The 23148-nt window shown below is 36.0% G+C and overlaps 2 protein-coding genes and 1 long non-coding RNA gene across 6 annotated transcripts; 1 reads left to right on the top strand and 2 right to left on the bottom strand.

The window, feature by feature from the left end:
- Positions 1-4070: 4070 nt before the first annotated feature.
- Positions 4071-6295, bottom strand: LOC130052384 (uncharacterized). Its single transcript, XR_008800727.1, has 2 exons — positions 5636-6295; positions 4071-4468 (listed from the first exon to the last, which is right to left on the bottom strand). It is a non-coding gene; the product is annotated as an uncharacterized LOC130052384 (long non-coding RNA).
- Positions 6296-11496: 5201 nt separating this feature from the next.
- Positions 11497-13973, bottom strand: LOC125667417 (neuromedin-U receptor 2-like). The gene is made up of 2 exons (XM_048900921.2): positions 12828-13973; positions 11497-12441 (listed from the first exon to the last, which is right to left on the bottom strand). The coding sequence occupies exons 1-2, from the start codon at positions 13895-13897 to the stop codon at positions 12339-12341; spliced, it is 1173 nt and encodes a 390-aa protein (XP_048756878.1). The 5' UTR covers positions 13898-13973; the 3' UTR covers positions 11497-12338.
- On the top strand, positions 12329-20514 carry LOC125679628 (uncharacterized). 4 transcript variants are annotated; one of them, XM_048919000.2, is made up of 2 exons: positions 12329-12464; positions 19625-20514. In XM_048919000.2, exons 1-2 carry the CDS (start codon positions 12429-12431, stop codon positions 19970-19972), a joined length of 384 nt encoding a protein of 127 aa, XP_048774957.2. In that variant the 5' UTR covers positions 12329-12428; the 3' UTR covers positions 19973-20514. The 4 variants fall into 4 exon arrangements, 1 of the variants encoding a protein (XP_048774957.2); XR_008800726.1 differs by having other exon boundaries at positions 12399-12504; XR_008800725.1 differs by lacking the exon at positions 12329-12464 and adding an exon at positions 14005-14149.
- The last annotated feature ends 2634 nt before the right edge of the window (positions 20515-23148 follow it).

Genomic DNA, 23148 nt, shown 5'->3' on the forward strand with positions numbered 1-23148 from the left:
GTAGATAGTTTGTGCAAAGAAAGAGACTTTGATTTTGAATATCTATGTAAAACAAATATTACGAAATCAAATGATTATCAAATAATGGAACATTTTCCTCTATTCTACAAGGAAATGCTTGTATTTTTCAACGAATGTAAAAAAAAAAAAAAAATAAATAATAAAAAACAATTTTATCTGAATGCATTATTGAAGGAACCGTTGTGGTGTAATAAAAATTTTATGTACAAAAACAAGCCAATATTTTTTCATAATTGGCTGAGGAGCAGTTTTAAATATTTGAATGATATTGTAAATGAAAATGGCATAAAACCTTTGGAATGGTTTGATGACAAACTTATATGTAAAAAAAAAACAAAAAAAAAAACTGAATGTGTGAATATATGATTATAAAAACAGTCATAACAAAAACCTTCAAAAGTTATGAATTTTCAAATATACGATACGAAAACATTTTTCATGGGAATACATCATACGATTTATTATGTAAAGGACATGTTAAAGTGTGTGATATCAATTCAAAGTTGATTTACGAAATTCTTTGCCATGAAAAATTTATACCTCCATTACACCAAGCATATTACGGAAAGGTTTTTGAAATACCAAAAACGGCTTGGAAATCTATGAACAAAAAATCTTATCCATAAGAGACAGAAGTATATCAGAATTTAATTATAAATTGTTAAATAACCTATTGTGTAACAGAGAATTGCTGAAGAAATAGTAGAAAATGATTTTTGTGTCTTTTGCAGAGATGTTAAAGAAAACAATGAACATCTTATCTTAAAATGTAAAAAATGTTTCTCATATATGGGGCATTGTTAAACAAATTTTAAAATTTGATATATCGTGGAAAACAATTGTGATAGGATTTTACTATGAAAACAACGAAAAGACACTCTTTTTGAATAGCATAATATCTCTTATTGCCTGTAAAATATACAAGTATAAAATGTACTGTAGATTAGATAACAAAGACGAAAAACCTCAAGAAATATGTAATCACATAAAAAGTAAATTGAATTTTTATACAGAAGTGTACACAAAAATTCAGGATAAAAAATATGCTAAAGTTATGAAAGCAATCAAAGACAAATTGTAATTTATACACCTTTGCAGGTATGACTTTTTCTAATATGAAACCTCTGACAAATATCTGTATATGCACATTTTTAACTATGCTTCAATGTGAGTTTATTTTGAACAATTTGAATTGATTACAAACAACTATATTTCTATATCAAATAAAATTTTGTAATAAACCTTTTATATACCGGTATTTTGCAAGTTCCCACTATGAGGAGGGGTCCTGTCCTCCTATAGTGCTGCCATGGGGGGTTGTGATATGAACTTTTGAATTGTTAACCCCGCATATGGCAGTTTCAGGTTCTTCATGTACATTATTATATTGTTGTGTTGTTGGTTTGTTTTTCCGTAAAAATAACAATCTTTTTTGCCATAACATGTTAATAAATGTTGTTATATAACAGTATACTATATGTGTGTATGTTTGTATGTATGCATATATGTTTGTGTTTTCTATATGTAGATATTTATATGTATAAATTTATATATATGTATATGTATGCCTATGCCTATATTCATCTAATCCAGGGGGCCCCTGGCACCCTAGGTAAAGATTATAAGGGGGTCTCTGCGGAGACTTTACCCCGAAATAGTAATGTATTTTGGAATTAAAGACTGATATGGGGGGGGGGGTTAAAAAGTGTATTTATTTCCATTTATTAGAGTTCAAACTAACAAATATCAAATAAAATATATAGGTCATCACACCTTTTAAGATGCGAGACATACATAAACAGAATCGAATATCACCATCAGAAAATTGCAATTTTCCTTAAACAATGTTATCAAATTTGACCTTAAAAACGGATGAACCGTGTCACAGAAGGTGTGACACGCTAAAGAACCCTCACTGCTCAATGGCCATAAGCGCCGAATTTGAAGCCCTTCACCGGTCTTGGTGACGTCTCCATATGAGTGAAAAATTCTTGAGCGAGACGTTAAAGTGGTACTCTACATCGTCATAATTGCTGACTTCCTTTAAAAACATGGATGAAAAAATCGATATCAGCAATATTTGACTTTTCCTTTTAAATACTTAGCCAAGTAGCTCAGTATGTTAGAATACCGAGTGCTGACCTGTAGGTTGCAGGTTCGAGTCCAGCAGGGGTTTTAAATTTTTTCAGATTACCTTTTACCAAAACTGTATTTTTTGACAAAATAAAGTAAATTTGAAAATTTTTAACTTCAAAATATTGTTGTATATATCCTCCACTTTTCATCCACATAAAATTTCTCTGGTGTAGCATACCTCCGTAAGCAAGATACAATCAATCAATCATAAAAACTGGTTATGATGATATAATAGCATTCATAACAATTTTGTTTCTTCACAAAAATATACAAAATGTCTGTAAAAATAAAGGAAATCTATTGCATAATTGACTTCATAGAGAAATCAGTAAAAACAGGGTTATTGCCCTTGGATTCCATATTTTGAAACTTATTGATTATTCATCTATAACTTGACTTTTGAAATATTTCATTTTTAACAAGATTTTTTTACAATAACTATCGAAAAAGACTCCAACAAAATTTATGTTCCTATCATGCATAAATCTAAATAAATCATTGATTTTGCAAAATCTGATGACATCATAGGAGGGTGGAATTACTTTAAAGTATGTATTTAAAAAAATAAATTCTCATAAATCAACCACAGTCTAAAAAAAAAAAAGATATGAAAAAATAATGATTTGAAATTCACTGTTTCAATACTGTACGAACTATTCTGCTTACGAACTATACGGAAGCCTATAAGGGTCAAGTTAATAAAAAATAATATGTCGAATAAACGACATAACTATGTCGAATAAACGACATAATATGTCGAATAAACGACATAACTATGTCGAATAAACGACATAATTATGTCGAATAAACGACATAACTATGTCGAATAAACGACATAATTATGTCGAATAAACGACATACATGTGTTGAACTAGTGACATAAGGAAACGTCACACAATCTCATGCATGATGGGTTAAGACTTGCACACGTTTCTACGGGAGAGAGGAGTTGGTCCAGATGCGATTCAAAAGATAGAAGACGATAAAATATTGGATGGGACACTTGTCTCTAACCCGTTGGTTTGTTACAAGTTGGTGACATGTTTTGATTCAAGCTAGTCCCATCAATTTTGCCAATTTTTTAGTCATGTGTATTTTATTGTGTATATACAGTTTTGTATTCATGATTGCTCTATATTAATTAGGGCAAATATAAGATATGCTCTTATTGTATTGTATGTACCTTTTTGGGTTGTTCTCATTTTCCTAGTGACAGGTGTAACATATATTTTATATAGGACAATTCTGCTACATGTATATTGTTTTTACTTACATTGGCGTTTGTAATAAATGCTCTTTTTCAATTCAAAGTATGTTGATATTATCTATTGGCAAAAAAAAAACAACAACAACAAAAACCAAACAAACAAACAAAAAACAAACAAAAAAAAACATCCCCTCCCAAAAAAAAAAAAAAAACAGAGCAGAGTAGACTCTGGTAGAAAGATTTGAAGGAAAAACAGTCTATGGTATAAAACATAGACGATGGTATAAGTTGTTATTGTATCTATTTTTAATGCTATAAGTTAGCCCTGCATGTGACACATCCGTAGGAAGTACTACGATATCTCACAAGGTCGCAGTACCGTTTCATAGCATGTATATGACCGATATGCGATTTATAGCTCAGAATTTTATTTCATTTTCGAGGCACAAGGTGTTGTATTTTGATGCAAGTTTTAGTTTTGTTAAAGATTGTGAAAAACATCTTTTCGCCCTGCTTAAATTCTGTATTTGTTTGCATTATTGCAAACTGCAAAATACCGAGTTTTTTCTATTATTACAGTTAAGCATGTTCAACTTTTGAGATGTAGACCGAATGTTTCGTGTAAACAATAACCGATCATAGACTTCTCATAGAGCTTATTTCTGTTAAAGTTACGAGGAAGTATAATAAACCATTAACTACATTGCATATTTTAGTATTGTTTTATTTTAGTATATCATATGCACTCGAATCATAGTCATCAAAATAAGGATCCATATTGAGATCAATCATAAGCGATCTCCGCAAGTTTCTGTACAATGTTATGCCTTCTCCTACATCCACGGGATATTGCCACCCATTTTCTTCCATGTAAATGCAACATAGTTCACTTATCTGCTCGTCACATGTAACATCTTTGCGAAACGAACATTCTTCAGCACATACATTAATCTTTTGCTCAGATGTTAATTGAAGATAGTTGCTTGTGTTGAAGAGAGATGGAATGTTGTACATCACCATTGGTCGACCATGAGGGCAGTTTTGATTTCTGGTGGGTCTAATGTGATGTGAATTCCATGACTTGGGAAATTCATCAAGGTCAGCCTGAAAAATCAATGATGTTCATACATTCAGTTCAGAGCCGTTATTTGAAGATGAAATTAAAACATAGTCCCAGTGTGCACACTTCGGTGTGAAAAGTATATGAAACGCCGTTGTAACATAAATTCAATTATTTGAAGACATCTTGAATTCAATTATGATGAATTCAATTATGAATTATTATATCTTTAAATACGTTTCAGCATTTAAAGATATCTTTAATTAATTAAATGCATCTTCCAATATTTCATATCTTCAAATAATTGAATTTATGTTAAAACGGCGTTCTATAAAAGTGTTTGGATATAACAACGGGGAATCATAGAACTATGTGCATCTATCAATGTAAAGAACACTAACAGAACAAGGGATTAAAAAAAATTGAAAGTAGAGATAATAAATGAAGGGTGATAGTGTGAACAGATCACGAAAAGACATCATGACGTTTTTATTCCTTCAACAATTGTCAATTGAAACATTTCCAATCGATACGATTGCTACTATCCTCAAAATGCATCAGAATCCACCAAATGCGTTAAAAAATCAGACATTTTTTTGTTTAGGAACACCCACTCAGACCCCCGCTTATTACAAAATGTTTCATCCTCACGCACAATTCATGGTCTTTTAAGGCATATCCATGCAAATTGTCGATGACTTTCTTACCCCCCCCCCCCAACTCCTCCACTACCCGTTTTCAAAGTTTCCCGTATCCGCCCCTGATGCACACACATGCATACATACATGTACGTATATACAAACATAAACTATTTTGGGTGTCATAGTGACATGAGTAAGTATGCAACACGTACTGTACTGGTTAACCGAGTCATGGTATTTAGCATTTTTATGGAAATATATAATGTAATCACTGATGAAACATTTAAACACAGTTTGCAAATGATTATACTCCCCTTTGTTATTTAGCCATCACCTCTGTGTGTCAATGTCATTAATTCGTAAATCAGTAAAAAGACTATGATATGCTACCGCAAAACGAGATTTATAAAATATTGTTTGTCATGCAGTGCATTTTGCAATACCTACACTTTTAATATAACATGAATATATATATATATATATATATATATATATATATATATATATATATATATATAATAATCATAATAATAATAATAATAATTGTGTTTTGATGCTTGGATGCAATACCTGATATCTCTCCGATACATGGAGCTAGGAATGTCCCTGATGTAACTCTCCGAAACAATGCGTGTATTCAACTGTAGAGCTATTAAAATATCGTTTATTCGACAAAGTTATGTCGTTTATTCGACATATTAAGTCGTTTATTCGACAAAGTTATGTCGTTTATTCGACATAGTTATGTCGTTTATTCGACATATTAAGTCGTTTATTCGACAAAGTTATGTCGTTTATTCGACACATTAAGTCGTTTATTCGACATAGTTATGTCGTTTATTCGACATATAATTTTTATTAACTTGACCCTTAAAGGCTTCCGTAGCTCGGCAAGTCGTCTTAGTCGATAAACCTTGACCTTGTAAGCCCGACAGTGTATTAATTTCTTTCAAAGGCTGGCATAGCTATAAATTCCTGCGTCTGTATTTTCCTTGAAATGTACAAAACAACAGTGTTTTCATACAATGGAAGTGACTTTATAAGGATGACGTCACCAGTCGGTGGTTCCTTTCTTTTATGTTTATGGATAGCCATTTTATTTGCATAGAAACTCACAGGAAAACCACAGGGGCTCGGTTGTCAGATATTGAAGTTTTGTATTATTTGTTCCCGAATAATAAATTGAAGTTTTGCATGATTTGTGTCCGAATAATAGATTATATAAATAAAATCCACCACCAAAATCCGCTGTTTTCGAGGTTTTAAAAAAGGTGTATCATGTGTACATTAAAAAAAGTACTTTTTTTAATGTACACATGATACACCTTTTTTAAAACCTCGAAAACAGCGGATTTTGGTGGTGGATTTTATTTATATAATCTATTATTCGGACACAAATCATGCAAAACTTCAATTTATTATTCGGGAACAAATAATACAAAACTTCAATATCTGACAACCGAGCCCCTGTGAGGAAAACACGTGATCGGTGTACATATAGTGTAGTTCGGAAGTTCGTTTTTGTGTACTCTGACGGCCTTGGTGTTTTGAGTGTAACAGATGATGCATTGTCAATAACACAGCACTGACTCAAACGGGGCGGACTTGTGACTTTTAAAGTCCTAAATCAAAAACAAAAGAAAAAGGATTACACATAGTATTTATAAACAAAAACAATTCACCTTTCCCGAGCACATGATATCTACATAAGGGTCATATGTCCGTCCAGCTGGTCACGGATCATGACTCACCATGTTTTCCTAATCTTGACTTCTGAAACATTCTATCACATTTCGGCATGATACTGTGATGCACATGTATTTCACGAATTAAAATGTAAAGGTAATTTGATGCCCCCAGTGGCCAATGATCGAAGATACATGTGGCCTTTGGTCATAATTCGTACGAATAGAATGTATTATAACCTTAGAAGAAGTTACATGTATGATGTATCATCCTGGTGTCAGATACAGCAGGGATGGGTCCAGAAAATTTGAAAGGGAGGGGTGTGATCTAAGATGGTATCTATTACGTCTCCAAAGGACCATTTTTGTGAAAATGTTCAACCAAAGGCGGGGTTGCAATTCCCGTACCCCCCCCCCCCCCCTCCTGATAAGACCATTGTAAAGGGGCTTGCTCTCTGCTTGTAAAATTAAATTTGGATAAAAAAAGTCAACAATCTATAAACTGTGAGCATGCCCCTGTGATCATTATCTACAGTCGAAATATACTAATATTCTGCAAATATTGAAGTAGTATAGATTCAATTCGTCAGAACCAGGATAGGGTTCTAATATGGGTTCAAATCATTAACGTACATTACTCCTCCTAGGTACCTGATCCCACCTCTGGTGTGTCCAGGGGTCCGTGTTTGCCCAACTATCTATTTTGTATTGCTTTTAGGACTTATGAGATTGATCACTGTTCGTTATCTTCACCTTGCATGTATTGCATATGAATACAATGTACAATGATAAGGTTTTAAGGGGACATTGTCTGTAATTTTTTCACCAAAAACTGTATTCAATGATTGATAGGCACTGTTTAACGTCCCTCTCGAGATTTTTTCACTCATATGGAGACGTCGCCATATTGCCGGTGAAGGGCTGCAAAATTTAGGCCTATGCTCGGCGCTTACGGCCTTTGATCAGGGAGGGATCTTTATCGTGCCACACCTACTGTGACATGGGACCTCAGTTTTTGCGGTGTCATAAAGAGGACCGCCCCATTTAATCGCCTCTAACGACAAGCAAGCCTAGAGGTACTGAGGACCTATTCTAATCCGGATCCCCAAGGGACGTATTCAATGAAAATTGCTCTATATCATACATGTATAATTCAGTAATAACACCAGTATTTACTCGTAATTATTTTAAACACTTTTAAACCCCAAAACATGTGATTTTGGTGATTGAATAATTATTGTCTTGCAAGACAATAATTCTTCTTTATATATTTCTTTACACTAAAGCGGTTATTTAACGTAAAATTTATTAGGTTTCTCTTGTTTTTGTACAAAATAAATGTTTTAATAGTCATTAATATATTAGCCATTGAAAGATTGTGAGAGATAAAATGGTTACACAGCTTATAATGCTCCTTTAAGAAGTCAACATTAAATCCTTCACCTGAGTGATTCTATTTCCCGATGTAAGCCGAGCCTCCTGAAATAGTCCTAGTCTCGAGTTCTCGATGTAAGCCGAGCCTCCTGAAATAGTCCTAGTCTCGAGTTCTGATGTTAGCCGAGCCTCCTGAAATAGTCCTAGTCTCGATTTCTCGATGTAAGCCGAGCCTCCTGAAATAGTCCTCGTCTCGAGTTCTCGATGCAAGCCGAGTCTCCTGAAATAGTCCTAGTCTCGAGTTCTGGTCTTAGCAGAGCCTCCTGAAATAGTCCTAGTCTCGAGTTCTGATCTTAGCCGAGCCTTCTGAAATAGTACTCGTCTCGAGTTCTGATCTTAGCCGAGCCTTCTGAAATAGTCCTAGTCTCGAGTTCTGATGTTTGCCGAGCCTACTGAAATAGTACTCGTCTCGAGTTCCCGATGTAAGCCGAGCCTCCTGAAATAGTACTCGTCTTAGAGGAACAGGAATCGTGCTTTAAGATGAAGAAATTTGTACAATAATGGACAGGATTTTTCAGTCAATTCATTCATCATGCACTGTTCGCATGGTTACACTCAGTGTTCATTCATCACGCACTGTTCGCATGGTTACACTCAGTGTTCATTCATCACGCACTGTTCGCATGGTTACACTCAGTGTTCATTCATCACGCACTGTTCGCATGGTTACACTCAGTGTTCATTCATCACGCACTGTGCGCATGGTTACACTCAGTGTGCATAGGACTTTGGTGTGGGCCTTTTTACATCCTCTTTTGTTTGAAATATCTCATGTCCCAGAAAACGCTCTTCAAACAATATAATACTAAACTGTATTTACACCTACTGAGTAAATTCACAAAGTACAATATGACGCTATATATTCAAAAGCTAAAATTTAAAACAAAGAGTTACAAGCATTATATAAGCAGAAATGATAGGAAAAAATACATTCACGCGAGATTTTTTTCTCGAGCATCGCGCGCTTGGCACTACATGGACGAGTTCACTGCTCATTAGCGTAACAAGGCTGAATCTCTGCATTTAGTTGTTAATGTAAATCTTGTCTGAAATTAGTATTTCACATGTAATTATAGATGTGTGCAGTGCAGAAAGTGTGAACTCGGGACAGTATTAGTACTTCTGAATGATTGTTATTTATTTTCATTGTTATAATGAATTGCTTGTTAACCTGTGTATGCCCCCGAGGGCCCTTGATTGGTGAATAAACATATTATTATTGTTATAGTAAATAAATTAACAATTTTTCTTTGCATGCCTTAAAAAGTTCAAGTCCCATTAGTACATTCTGTACTTTGATTACAGCTATGGTTTGTGCAATGAACCAACGCCAAATGAAGCCATGATTTTGTGAATAAGGGGTCAGGATATAATATACCTCGATCATATGATACTGCACAAATGATGTCCCCTTCCCTTTCAACCATTAGATGCACCTGAGCACAGTTTTCCTCGATTTAATGGTAACAGGTACGGGGGTTATGTCATAATATAAGACCCATTAACTAATGGTACCCTACAAGTGAAAGTCATCCTAAAAGGCGACCCCGTGTCCCGGTAGGCGTTGGCACGATGAGTGCCATCCATAGGTCAAAAGTGCCACTTCACCTACAGCTGGTAACGAATCTACATGAGTGAAAAATTCTCAAATGCGACATTAGACAGCAAATAGACAAAGCCGGATATTGTATTAATCTATGAACGACATAGCTTTCTTCAAGCACGTAGGTTTAGATTTTTAAGTACTAGTCAAAAAGTAAGACAACATGCATTTAAAACGCTGTGTCAGTACGTTCTATCACGCGAATACAATGGAGAATGACAACATTTCAAGGAGAGCAAGGAAAAAAGTCTGCACTAAAATGAGTTCCGCATTATTCGTGTCAAACGTTCTTTTTTGGGCGACAAACTCACTGACGAACAATGTGATTCAAGTGGTACGTAAAGACTCGTGATGATAGCGTAAAGACTCGGTGAACTGATCTATCTAATCGTGTCAACATCTTCTTTAATCGTTTTGAACTTCTTGATCATGATGAGGTTAGTTTAGACATTCTCTTTGTTTACAATGTCCTCCTTAATACAATGTACCATGTACTAGTTTACATGAACAACGTGGTTTCAAATGCTCAGACTTCGATTCTTTCTAACCGTCGATATCTTAGTGAAATGACAGTCTCGCTATATAGGGCAATGTATTACTACGGGTAGTAGGGGGGGGGGGGGGGGGGGGGGTGCAGTCAGCGAGAGGTATGAAGCACTTGTTCCCGTGTATTCCTATTGTGTGGTGTACAGCATGTACATGTTGTACTGTGTTTTATTGTATGAGATGTTGTTTCAATTCATGTATCAAATATCAGGAGTTTTTATTCCTTATATTAAATGTCAATTATCGACCACTGCAGAAATAGAGGTTTTCCTGCATATGAACAAAACTATTCTCTGAGATAAAAACTTACTTTCTTATATCAAAGAAAATGTTCGATATCTTAATATATATTTTTTAAAAAAAGGAAAGAAGACGAATATTAAAAATCAATATATTCAAGTATTTTTTTCTCAAACTATAAACCTGAATAAAAACACTGTTAAGTGGGGGCAGCTTCACAATTACCCCACACGTGTTCGGTATGAAGTCCACCAAAGTAATTCTGGGAGACACACGAAGGATAGTTTAGGAATAGCACTACGTAATTGAAAATTGGCTTTTTGATGTGCTGCATTTATCACGCCCCTCCTTTTCAGTATGGGATACAGCTGTGCATGCATTGCATAGGCAGTAATTGTGATGTGAGAGCCCTAACCATTAGTTTTGTCGAGAGAGAAAAAAGTCATAGTCCACATCTCAAGATCATTGATTGCAAGGAGGGAGGCAATTTGCATTTAAACAAAACTTATGACATACATGTACATATGATTCGGTACGCAAGAACTTTTTCGGCGTATGGTCAGTATTTAAATCGAGTCGGGTTACTGACAAACAAGTTGATGGTGCAGGGGTTTCAAGTCAGCATTTCGTAAATTCTATGGTCGTTATAACATTTGCCAATACAACCTACCATCCTTGACACCTGATCCCACCTCTGGTATATCCAGGGGTCCGTGTTTGCCTAACTCTCTGTTTTGTATTGCTTATAGGAGTTATGAGATTGACCACTGTTCATTATCTTCGCCTTTCATATATTGAGTAAGAATGCAGAGATGTTTCACGAATTTTTAAAACCATTCTCGTTAGTTATCGCAGTAGAACATTTTTATCAACGGAGGAAGACTTTATAACACAGGACATTTCTTTGATTGATATATATATATATATATATATATATATATATATATATATATATATATATTTATTTATTTAGAAAATTTAAAAAAAATGCATATATACAAATAATAAATTAAAGCCATACATTTCAGGTGAGACAGATAAAGCTGATGAAATGATCACTTTGTGATCAATGTCACATAATACACTCTTTCTATTCTGCAGTCCTTGCATACTATACACATTTCATATTTACATACTAAACACAGTCAAAGATGTAATGAATAATGGAGGAAATCGGTCCCGGATGTTTCCGGGTTGTGGTTTCATGTCCTATTCCCCTTTTGTACAATGTACAAACACAAAGCGACAAGGAACTTTTGTAATTTCAAGATAACATGTAGTATCTCAGACGGTGAATACCGAGATGCACAAATTGATGAGGAGTTACCCCTTGAGCAATGCCGGTAACTCAAAATGATCCAAATTCCTTATCGTACGAACTGTGAGTGAAACAAGGTGTTCTTAAGATGATCATTGCATTCTCTACCAATTCCTTTTAGAATGTTACATCTTTGATTGTCTATAAATATATACATGTAGAAATAAAACTTAATATGTGAAAAAAAATATTTAGAGTGTGCATTAAAGTTTCACACTAGCTAGTATAATCAAACACACACATGCACATACACGCACGCGCGCTTTCACAAGCAGAACCTTTGCAGCATCAAATCTACATATTAAGATATGCGCCGAGGTACATTCTCAGTTAAACCTCAAAAATCTGTTTATTGTTTCATTAGTCGCGGTTCAGATGTTCTCCGGTTTTAAAGTAGGTACTCTTCCCGTTTGGCTGGTATTGGCGGGAAAATGGTTTGCAGCACCACTACATCGACTTTGACACCCCGCTGACTGAACACTTTTTGTTGGAATCCACTGTACTGTTTACGTCGTATGAGTCGGAGGGCACGCGGCTATGACGACGAATTCTGAAAAAGATGCACGAGATACCGTAATTATTGTTAATATTCCATCTATTTAATCTATATAAGGTATGTATATCAGTTTTGATTTATTCAGTATATATTATTATTATTATTGAAGCGTTTCCTCTTTTAATGTGATACTAATAATACATTCAAGTACTTTCAAGTATCTAGCTGTGAGAAATTAAACAAATACTATGCAATATTTAAGAGGAATGATAAAGATTTAGATGACTTCTTCACAGTGCTGACACCAACATTCACCGTGTTACCACCAAAGGCCCTATGTGCAATTACCTGACCTTTGTAACTTAAAGGCAATGTATGCCCTGTTACGACGCTCGCACATTTATTAAACAATTGTAAGCAATTACGTAATTGATACATACTTGTTTTTCATCTCGTCCTTTAGGTTCTGTACGGTTCTTCTAAATCTTTTATTGGTGACCGTGTAACAGTAGAAATTGACTACAAAATGTGAAAACTCAAATAGATAGAGCACCGTGAACGACATGTCCAACTTTGCTTGCGTCAAAGCATCTGACCCAGGTCGAACGTAGGAGTCAACGATGAAATGCACAGATATTGGAACGGTGGCGATGACAAAATAAGAGCTTGTTACGAAAAGCATACGGGTAACTCTTGAGACAGACTCCGACGTCACTTTATCCGTGGAAGATGTGGACGTTCGTCTGTGCTTCAATTGTTTTAGAACATAATAAATTAAAACGTTGCAGACGATAATAATGAGTGCTGGAATCACCGAGAGAACGAAAAAGTCAATGTAGACGAAAACAAATTCGTCAAAATCTCTGTATTCAGGGGTAAGAGAGGTGCACGAAGCGTCTCCATCATCCATCAGCACACCGTTTGTAATGAATAAATGAAAGTTGATGATGCAAAGTACAATGACCACTATCACAAAAGAGGTCAGCGTGTTCTTTCGTGTCACTCGTATCTTATGTTTGGGAAAATGTAGAGGCAAGACGGTTTTAATCATGCGAATGATGGACACCATCACAAGAATCCACGACGAAAGCTGCATGGAAGTGTAAATAAGAAACAAACTGAACTTGCAGCTAAACTGTGAAACTGTCCGAAGATCAAAGTCTAAGGCATCCCTAGCCCAGTATCTGGGCAGTCCGACCAAAAGAACGGTCATATCTGTAAAACTGAGAAGAACCAGCAAAATTAACGTGGGATTTTTTTCAAAATGCATTCTCCGCAAAACAAACAAGTTCAAAATGTTTCCAAAAATTCCTACGAAAAGAAAGATTGGTGAGATGATAATCCACAAATAAGCTGATGCTCGATTCAGTGTCTCTTCATAAAGCTGATCTGTTGTAGTACCAGTGTAGGTACTGTTGTCTACCACCCTTCCCATAGTCGTGTAGCTCTCAGAATTCAATTCCATGATCGTAACATTAAAATTGCCCGCGCCGCTGCTGAGCGCAGTCATGGTTACGGTCTGTTCAAATGCAAAGTGTTTTAGAAAGTGGTTAGCCGCTCGACTTTATTATTATAGCTCACTTGGTTTAGCCCGCCCTTTCTTTCCTAACCACGTGACATATGAAGAGAGGACGGAAGTCGCTGTTGTCGCTGGCACATTAAGACGGGAAATTGAGGCAAGCAGCTTATTATACATGACAGGGGTCTGTTTTATGTAATATCAAAATACTTATCAAAATGACATTTTTCCATTTTCTTAAAAGTAAGTAAAAAAGGAGATTTTCCATTTCTTTAAAAGGAAGTAGAATTTCTCTCGAATGCATAGTCAAGACAGTTGGTTCAGTGAGAAGTTACATTGACTCTAACGGATTGTTCCAGATACTTTTTTATTTGGTGTTATGTCCTGCCTGCTTTCTATTTGTGTGTTTTTCATTCAAATTCATTCTTTCATGTGACATGTAAATTATCACAATAATAAGAATTTCAATCACATTGAAACGGATGTTGCAGTTTGATACATTAACCCAATATGTGAGTGTAAAATTGTAGTATAACAAACTCAACAATGTTTCTGGCATTCTATAGTAATGGATAAATATTTTCACTATAGGTAGAGCCCCAAAACAAAGTCTGCACTAGTGACAGCCAGCCTCACCGAGCATATTAAACTACAGTACTCATGGCCACGTGAATTAAAGTATATTGGCAAAATGATCATATGTACGTTTTAGATTCAAATTTGTTTCTAGATGAGTCACTATTTTATGTCGCAATATTCTTGGTACGAAGTCTTGAGATAATGATAAACCTTATGATGCCCACGTGTAAACTCCGTACACCCAGATCATCAGTAAACATTTCACACCCCGCAACGTGTGAAACCCCGATTGACCTGAAATGTTTCTCAACCGAATAATAAGTAGTCGTTGTTGTTTATTAGTTAAAAGCAAATACAGCTAATAGACATAGTATACAATGTAATAAATCTAAAACCATATAAAGGTCAAGAAAGAATAGAAATTGTACAGTGGTATTTCTAATTTCAAAGGAATTCTTAATAAAACCCAAGTTACATAATTCCTTTACATTCTGTGTCGATAAAAGTTGAATTGATTTAAAAACAGAGGGTCTGATATAATAATACTTTTTCAAAAATTTGATTCTTAAATGACTGTAATAGGTACTCATCTTCTCCTGACTGTAATAGGTACTCATCTTCTCCTGACTGTAATAGGTACTCATCTTCTCCTGACTGTAATAGGTACTCATCTTCTCCTGACTGTAATAGGTACTCATCTTCTCCATCTAAGGTACATAAAGCACATACATGTAAACGTCTTTCTAAAGGAGCATTTTTGTATTTACCGGTTTCAATAACTAACCAGTGATGCTTTTTATACTGCAAAGGAATTCTTTTAGTTAAGTAGAATTGCAAAGTAAAATGGTCAATCAAATGTTTATAAATTCTACATTGGGGGGGGGGGGGTGTTGACTTTAGAAAGTATTGTTTGTTTACAATTATCAAAATACGTTGCTTAGCAACTGCAAACATGTATTGTGGCTTCAAAGTACATTGATTTAACCATAGGTTCATCAATCCAACATTTGACAAAATACCTTTAACATTTACTACCCAATTTTTACAGTTTTGTTTACTATTCCTTTCATCACACATATAGTGTGTATAGTATATAAGTAAGGGGGGCGTGTCATTTGCCTTCAAGTAGATATAATGTGAAAGTAGGTACAATATTCTACTTCATAATCTTTCGGACCTATTTACCTGCAGTATGTAGAAAACCGTTTCTGGGGGAAATAGCTTGACCTCATGCTGTGTAATGAACCTGCACTTTAATGCAGCTTTGTTTGAAGATACCCCCTCATACCTTATACACACGTGTCTTATTTTATATAAATTGTGTAGACTGTTACGAAAGCGACAGAAAAAAACGTACATGATCCCTTCTTGTACTCACACGGTTAAAGTTTATCGGTCACCTCAGGAAGAAATGGGGAAAAAAGCACCGACATGACTCCCTGATACGGAAGGATAAAATACCAGATGTGGAATTAGATTGGCGGTATTTGTGTTAATGGCCTCTCCCTATACGGTTGTCCTTGTATTCTAACAAGGCATTGTATTTACACCTCTGGTGTGTCCAGGGGTCCGTGTTTGCCCAACTATCTATTTTGTATTGCTTATAGGAGTTATGAGATTGATCACTGTTCGTTATCTTCACCTTGCATTTATTAACTTCTCTTGAGATTGACTGCTACACGTAGATATAAATGCAAGTACATGTATATGTATGGACATACAAAAGTGAGGTGCACTGAGGATACATGTTCATCAAAGACAGCGGGCGTGCCTCTCTAGCTCTGAATATGCATAGAGTGGTTTTGTGACGTTGATAGAAATTACCTCTTCCCTTTTCGCTCTTTGTCTCCCTTACCTCTCTCACAAAACTGAAACCTCGTCGCGGCAGCCTTAAAAATTGGGACGATAAAGATCTGTCATTGCTACGTCCCTGGTCTTCCTGTGTAGATTTTCACCAACAGTTAGTGACATATCGATATGAGTAAACATTGATTGTTCCAAACCGACGTTTTCCTGAGCTTGCTTTTCAGAAGCACAGCTTTAGATCACTCAGTCATGATTCTGATGTGAAGAGGATCAGTTCTTTTCGGTAAAACATACCGTATACAAATGTAATATTTACTGGTGAAATTAAGATCTGGTAAAATGTTACCAATACAAACACCGCAGACGACAGGCATTGTCATGAGCTTTCTTCTGTCAAATGTTGACAAGCATTTCGTGTGCATTTATTAATAGGAAGGTCCTGCTTGTGGTTACGGGAGTTCACCACAAAGAATACCTAGTATTGCAAGAATCAAGATTTAAGTGTACTTTTACAAGTACATATACTTTGTTCATTTGACGCAAGAAGGACATGGCACAAATCAGAATACTATATCCGGGAAAGTGGAAGTTGATACGATACGTCACAGTGACGTCTTATTTAAGCACTGATCATCATATTAAAGAAAAAATCTTTTCTTTGTTTACTCTCTCCAAGTTAAAAAAAAACTACACCCTTATAATCATCCATCTACCATGAAAAACGGTTATACGTAGTGAAACGCTGTGCCTCCCAACATCTCAAATCAGCTCGCCCATTCCCATTGCATGCTAGAAAAAAAAAAATGACCGAGGTAGTCCGATTGTGCCTCCCACCTCCGGCTATAGCAGAGTTCTTTACTCTTGGCCTTGATAAATAATCGGCGCAAGAATTGCATCAAATCGATGCATTTCTTCGCTGGAAGCGCGCCCGTGGATGAGTGTTAAAAGGTCAGAACCGAATCCCTGAATAATATTTATAGGTTATAGACTTTGTATGGGAAAATATGACGACCGAGTTTTTGGCGCGTAGACGGACCGAGCTTGCGAGGTCCGTTCGCGACAAAAAACGAGGTCGTCATATTTCCCATACAAAGTCTATAACCTTTTTATTATATACTTTCAATTTCATTTAGAAACTAACAATAATTTTATTTTTAACAATAACTATCGGTTTAACTGAGTAGAAGATGAAAAACACGAAAAATTTGAAAATTAACGGCGTAGAAATTTGATTGTGACGTAATGTTTGCGGGCCGGAATGTTTCCGGGCATATATCGTGTGATATATGCCCGCAAACTTTTAAAGAAAAAAGGAGAGATGAAATTGAAAGTATATAATAAGTTATTTATATTTTCACCACAGATTCAGTTTGGGTATCATTAACGTCCTATTCACTCTAATACATAACATGTAAGTGGAAATTGATAGTGGTACAATACCTTAGATGTGTAAAATATCTTAGATGCATTTGAAAGTTCACGTTTCATAGTCAAACTTCCACAGAGTTCATTTGCTCACAAACCAATTCGTAGGTGACGTAATGAGGCCTCGACGGGGAGTTTGGTTTCATAGTGTAACGTACGACTGTGACGTCAAAGTTACGTTTATGTATACGTAACAACCAACTCTGATGGCGTCGATCCACATACGAGGTTCATTTGCGGTTACGGAAATAGCCGAGTAGTTACGATTGGGATGCCATCGTATTACATCCGAGATCATAGTCTCGTGAAACCAGACGCTCTGCTTTTTCCTTAAATATCCGAAGAGCAGAGAGTCTGGTAAAGATACGCAATAACGTTTGTAACGTCAGAACGAGGCTTACCAAAATTTCGGTATTTAATTTGATTGGTTGATTCAACACACCTTCAAAATAACGACTACCGAAGAAATTTGTAATAGATTGAATTTGCCATTTAAGCATAAGGATTTACAACTAGAGTGTTTATAAAAGCTTTTGTTAAAAGAAATATTCATTTGCTGTTCTACCGACGGGAAATGGTAAAACCGTTTTATCAAATTCACTTTAGGAGGCAAAAGTGAAAGTACAATTTCCAGCTGACAAAGAGCGTAATTTTTTTTTATTGTACATGTAGTAATGATTTTCCCATTAGTATCACTAATGAAGGAACAACTAATTAGCATCAAATTTCGGAATTGACTGTTTATGTTAGAGAGAATCCAACGGAAACTAAATTAGCGCTACCTAGCGGTAACAGTTATTATCGCGTGTCTTTTACCAGACTCTCTGCTCGTCGGAGATTTACGGAGACAGTCGAGTGTCTGGTTGAACGAGACTACCGAGATCACTGTCGAGTGTGCGAGACATTCGAGGAATTCCGATTGGTCCGAGTCTTCTTACCAGTTACGGAGAAGGACGAACACGTGATCCGATTGCTTTCAGAGAATATCGGATTTCTTAAACGTCACCGAATTATAATATCACAATGTACAGCACGTCATAATGTGTACGGCGTAACACATTCACCCTTGCAACTAAACATAAACATACTGTGCGCTTGCTTGGAGACGATGCAAATGGAAAATCAAAAGATGATTTCTGGAAATGTTTTTTCGTTCTATGACAGACGACAATGATTTGAAAAATGACTTTGTACCTTATGAACAGGTTAAAGTTGTATGGTCCGAATTACAATATTTTTTCCATCTCGTAAAAACGCTATTAAATCATCACACGTATGTAGTTATGAGACTGTACGACCTATCATAAATTATTTCACCTGTTTTAATCCAAATAATTTGATTTTAAATCGATGTTTACAAATAACCGCGTCACTCTGCTATTTCAAGTGACAGTCACGTGACCAGTTCAAACTTTCAGATCATCGGTGGTCTAATCTGTGTAAAGCTGTGTATTTTGTTATAACAGTACCGTACCATAAGTTTAATAGTAATAAAAATATCAAATACCTCTTAGTAATTCGTTGTTTTACGCTCTTTCAGCCTTAAAACTATAGACAGTTGCGTATGAGTTAATACATCATGTTGGGATTCCCCTGACGCGCGTGGGTCTATTTATAGACGTCTATTATGGGATGATTTATATATGTAGCCACTATATTTACTTTCTAAATATTATTCGCACTGTTTTCTTTTACATGCAGATGTTTTCAAGCATGTAATTAAGGGAAAGAGAATAACTTTATAAAATAATTAATCTGCTTTAAAGTACTTATGTACAAAAATAATACATGAACATCAGGTCATACAGCTTTAAGGACGCCATCTCGAAAATTGAAGTTTTAAAAACTGCTAATGCAAATATTTCTTCATTCCTGCCATCATGAGCTAATGATGAATATTTCATGCAGGTACACAAACCGAAGAAAATAAAGAAGAGAAATGTGTTTGAGACAAGCATGGAAACTGGAGAGGCAGTGTCGGAGAAAGAGTCAGAAGACAAGGCAACCATTGAGAGCGCACGGGCAATACCGAATGCAGAGAACGGACAAATCACATATGTTCCTGGGATCAGTGGCGAAGAACTTGACATAAAAACAGAGGATGTTGCAGCATGTATCCTGAGCATTGTCGAAAAGGCATGTGCAATAGTTCTCCATGGTAGAACAGTCCAGAAACTAGATCAGGATGACGACAGTGTTATGGTAGAAACAAAAAATTGTGAACACTTCAGATGCGAGCCAGGAAATGGAAAATGAGTGTCTACAGAAACCTGAGTTACAAGAGTTGAAACAGAAAACTAAGTTAGTCAAAAGTGGACTGGACAAACCTAGGGAGCTTACTGCATTAGAAACAGAGAAAATACAAAAGTTTATTCCCCGAAAGCTGTTTCTATCGAATATAGAAACCTTTAAGCTTGCACCCGATACCCAGAATTCCACCAAGAACAAAGAAGAGAAGACCAAGCCCGTGAAACCAAGGCCTGTACAGTATAGTTTCCTCTGCACCACGGGACTTTCTCCTGCAGAAGAGCCCCGCGTGGTGAGACCGCGGAGAACATGGAGGGATCGCATTCTCAGATTTTTGGATTTAAAAGATGGACATTTTCAAAATTATGAAAATAGAAACGTGATTTTAAAGAATGTTTGGTACTTTGCAAACGTATTACGTATGTTCATGGTGTTCTGATATGGATTAATTGGTACTCTACAAGTGTATTATGTATCTTCATGGTGTTCTAATGTGTATTATGTATGTTCATGGTGTTCTTAAATGGATTAAATTTGTTTTCAAACTGTTATACCTCTTGATTGTCCTTATTCTCACTCTAAATACTGAGAAGCATTATGACGTCAGCACATCATCTTAATTTAGTTAACAAATGGTGTACCCGAGGCTTAAACAAAATAAAATCTTCCAAGTATTTAATAAATATGAAACGAGCAAAAATCACTATTTTTGTGTATGACTTATGATAAGATGCTTGCATATGTGTGTGTGTAACGCTTTTAGATAGAGACATGGAACTTTCAAAGCTTATAGTAAAAAAGGAGACGCTGGGTTAGTGCAATATATCACCGTCCCGTGGGGATCCAGGTTAGAATAGGTCCTCAGTACCCCTTGCTTGTCGTAAGAAGCGACTAAATGGGGCGGTCTTTCGGATGAGATCGCAAAAACCGAGGTCCCGTGTCACAGCAGGTGTGGCACGATAAAGATCCATCTCTACTCAAAGTCCGTAAGCGCCGAGCATAGGCCTAAATTTTGTAACCCTTCACTTACAGTGATGACGTCTCCAAATGGGTGAAAGATTCTCGAAAGGGGCATTAAACAACATACAATTAATCAATCAATCAATCGACCAACAATACATCATCGGAAGTGCTCATCCACACCAGAAGTTGTCATAGATATTAGCTTTGAAAAATGATCGCTTTCCCCGTCTTTTGCCAAGGCACTTCCTTAGAGATATTTTGAATGGTTCTCCTTTGTGTACCTGAAGCAGTGTAACAGAATACCTATTCATTACTAATTTCTAGTTTATTATGGACCGGCCCATTCTAAGATATAAGTTTGAAGTCGCGTGTGTTTCTGCGGAACAGGTGTCTGTTACCGCGGACGTGTTCTAATAACGAATGACGTCTTTATTTTTTCTTTTAAGACAAGGGTTTATACAGTATATCTTTTTATGACCACGAAAAAAATAGTTCATATTATGATATATAAAACTTTCGACTATAACTTTTAAATGTCATGACCTTTACACTATACATTTCGCAAAGCGAGGCATTTAATAATTAGAAGACTGAAAATCAATCGCGATGTGTGCTATAGACGCCACGCCATTAAGCTGTACTTACATGTACACGGATTGCAAGAAAATTGGACACCGTCATAAAATGTCAAACTGGAGCATTGCATTGAGTATCACAAAATTTGCTTAAAAAAGGGAAGGAGGGGGTTACAACCGTATTTAATGTTCATTTTTGTCCAAGTTGTACAACTCAAACTGACAACTCAACTGTATGACAAACGGGATGATTTCAGCTTCTCCATCGTCAACTTCCCATATTTGTGTAGCAATATTCCATTATCACCTGCATATGGTGTTTATATATCTCAACTGATTCGATATGCAAGAGCTTGTTTTGGGTATAGTCAGTTTTTAAATCGAGGTAAGCTACTGACAAACAAGTTGATGGTACAGGGATTTCAACAGTCTCGATTGAAGTCAACATTTCGCAAATTCTATGGTCGTTATAACGATCTAGTTCGTCAATACAACCTCGCATTGGGTCAAATACTGTCTGACGTGTTTCATACCGATTGTTAAGCCGTTCTTGGCACACTGATTTTGACTGCGGATAACTCCGTTTACCTGATCAGGATATAGGGCTCACGGCGGGTGTGACCGGTCAACAGGGGATGCTTACTCCTCCTAGGCACCTGATCCCACCTCTGGTGTGTCCAGGGGTCCGTGTTTGCTCAACTATCTATTTTGTATTGCTTGTAGGAGTTATGAAATTGATCACTGTTCGTTATCTTCACCTTGCATGTAATACAATATGAATCCCGAGAATTTTAAAAGTAATTTGTAATAAACAACAGACACCCGAGAGGGGGGGGGGGGTGGGGGGGGGGGGGGGGGGGCAGCCGGAGTAGAAGTTGGTTTCACAATTGTCTAAAAATTCTTATCTCGCAAAATTCAAAAATGAAAACAAAGCTTTAAATCCAAAAATTTTGGGGTTAAGAGGACGGCGGTTCGTCTTTTGTTTCAGTTCTTCGGATAATTTGATTATATTTCTACTACAAATCACTACTACTTTTTTGTTTTTAAATCTCGAGCCAGCCTATAGATCGAATTTTTACCACGTGACATTACAGAAACTGCCAAGATCAGAAATGTTCACGTGCTATGTTACGGAAAAGAAATTATATTTAGTAGAGGCGAAGTATATCGATTGATCGGACAAACGTATTTTGTATCGATCGATCGGATGAGCGAAAATTCAGTGCTTTATATATATATATATATATATATATATATATATATATCAAGTGGCGGCCGCCAGTTAATAAATATTAATTCTATACCCTGGCACCTATCGGCTTCCGTACGACACAGACAACATCTCATAGAAATCTGGTCCGGCTCTTTGTTAAAGGCATGCTGATGTATTCTGCTGATCTGAAAACATGCAATACTATAGGGTTATTGAACTTATATTGGTGAATATTGGCTCGAGTTGGCTGTGAAAATGCACGAGCTTGCGAGTGCATTTTGACAGCCATCGAGTGCCAATATTCACTTATATAAGTTCAATAACCCTTTTATTATACAATGTATTACTTACTTACTTACTTATCCTCTTCGTGCCTATCAGCACATAAGGCCTCAACCAGCTGACACCACAACTGCCTGTCTTTTGCTTTCTTT

This window comes from Ostrea edulis, chromosome 2 (genome assembly GCF_947568905.1).
Source record: "Ostrea edulis chromosome 2, xbOstEdul1.1, whole genome shotgun sequence".
In the NCBI taxonomy this organism is placed as follows: Eukaryota; Metazoa; Mollusca; class Bivalvia; order Ostreida; family Ostreidae; genus Ostrea; species Ostrea edulis.

Excerpts from the sequence above, each read along its gene's own strand:
- LOC125667417 (XM_048900921.2), bottom strand. The coding sequence starts at position 13,897 with ATGACTGCGCTCAGCAGCGGCGCGGGCAATTTTAATGTTACGATCATG. Across the intron at positions 12,442-12,827 it reads AAGGACGAGATGAAAAACAA|AATTCGTCGTCATAGCCGCG; the intron begins GTATGTATCAAT and ends CATCTTTTTCAG.
- LOC125679628 (XM_048919000.2), top strand. The coding sequence starts at position 12,429 with ATGACGACGAATTCTGAAAAAGATGCACGAGATACC. Across the intron at positions 12,465-19,624 it reads AAAAAGATGCACGAGATACC|GTACACAAACCGAAGAAAAT; the intron begins GTAATTATTGTT and ends TATTTCATGCAG.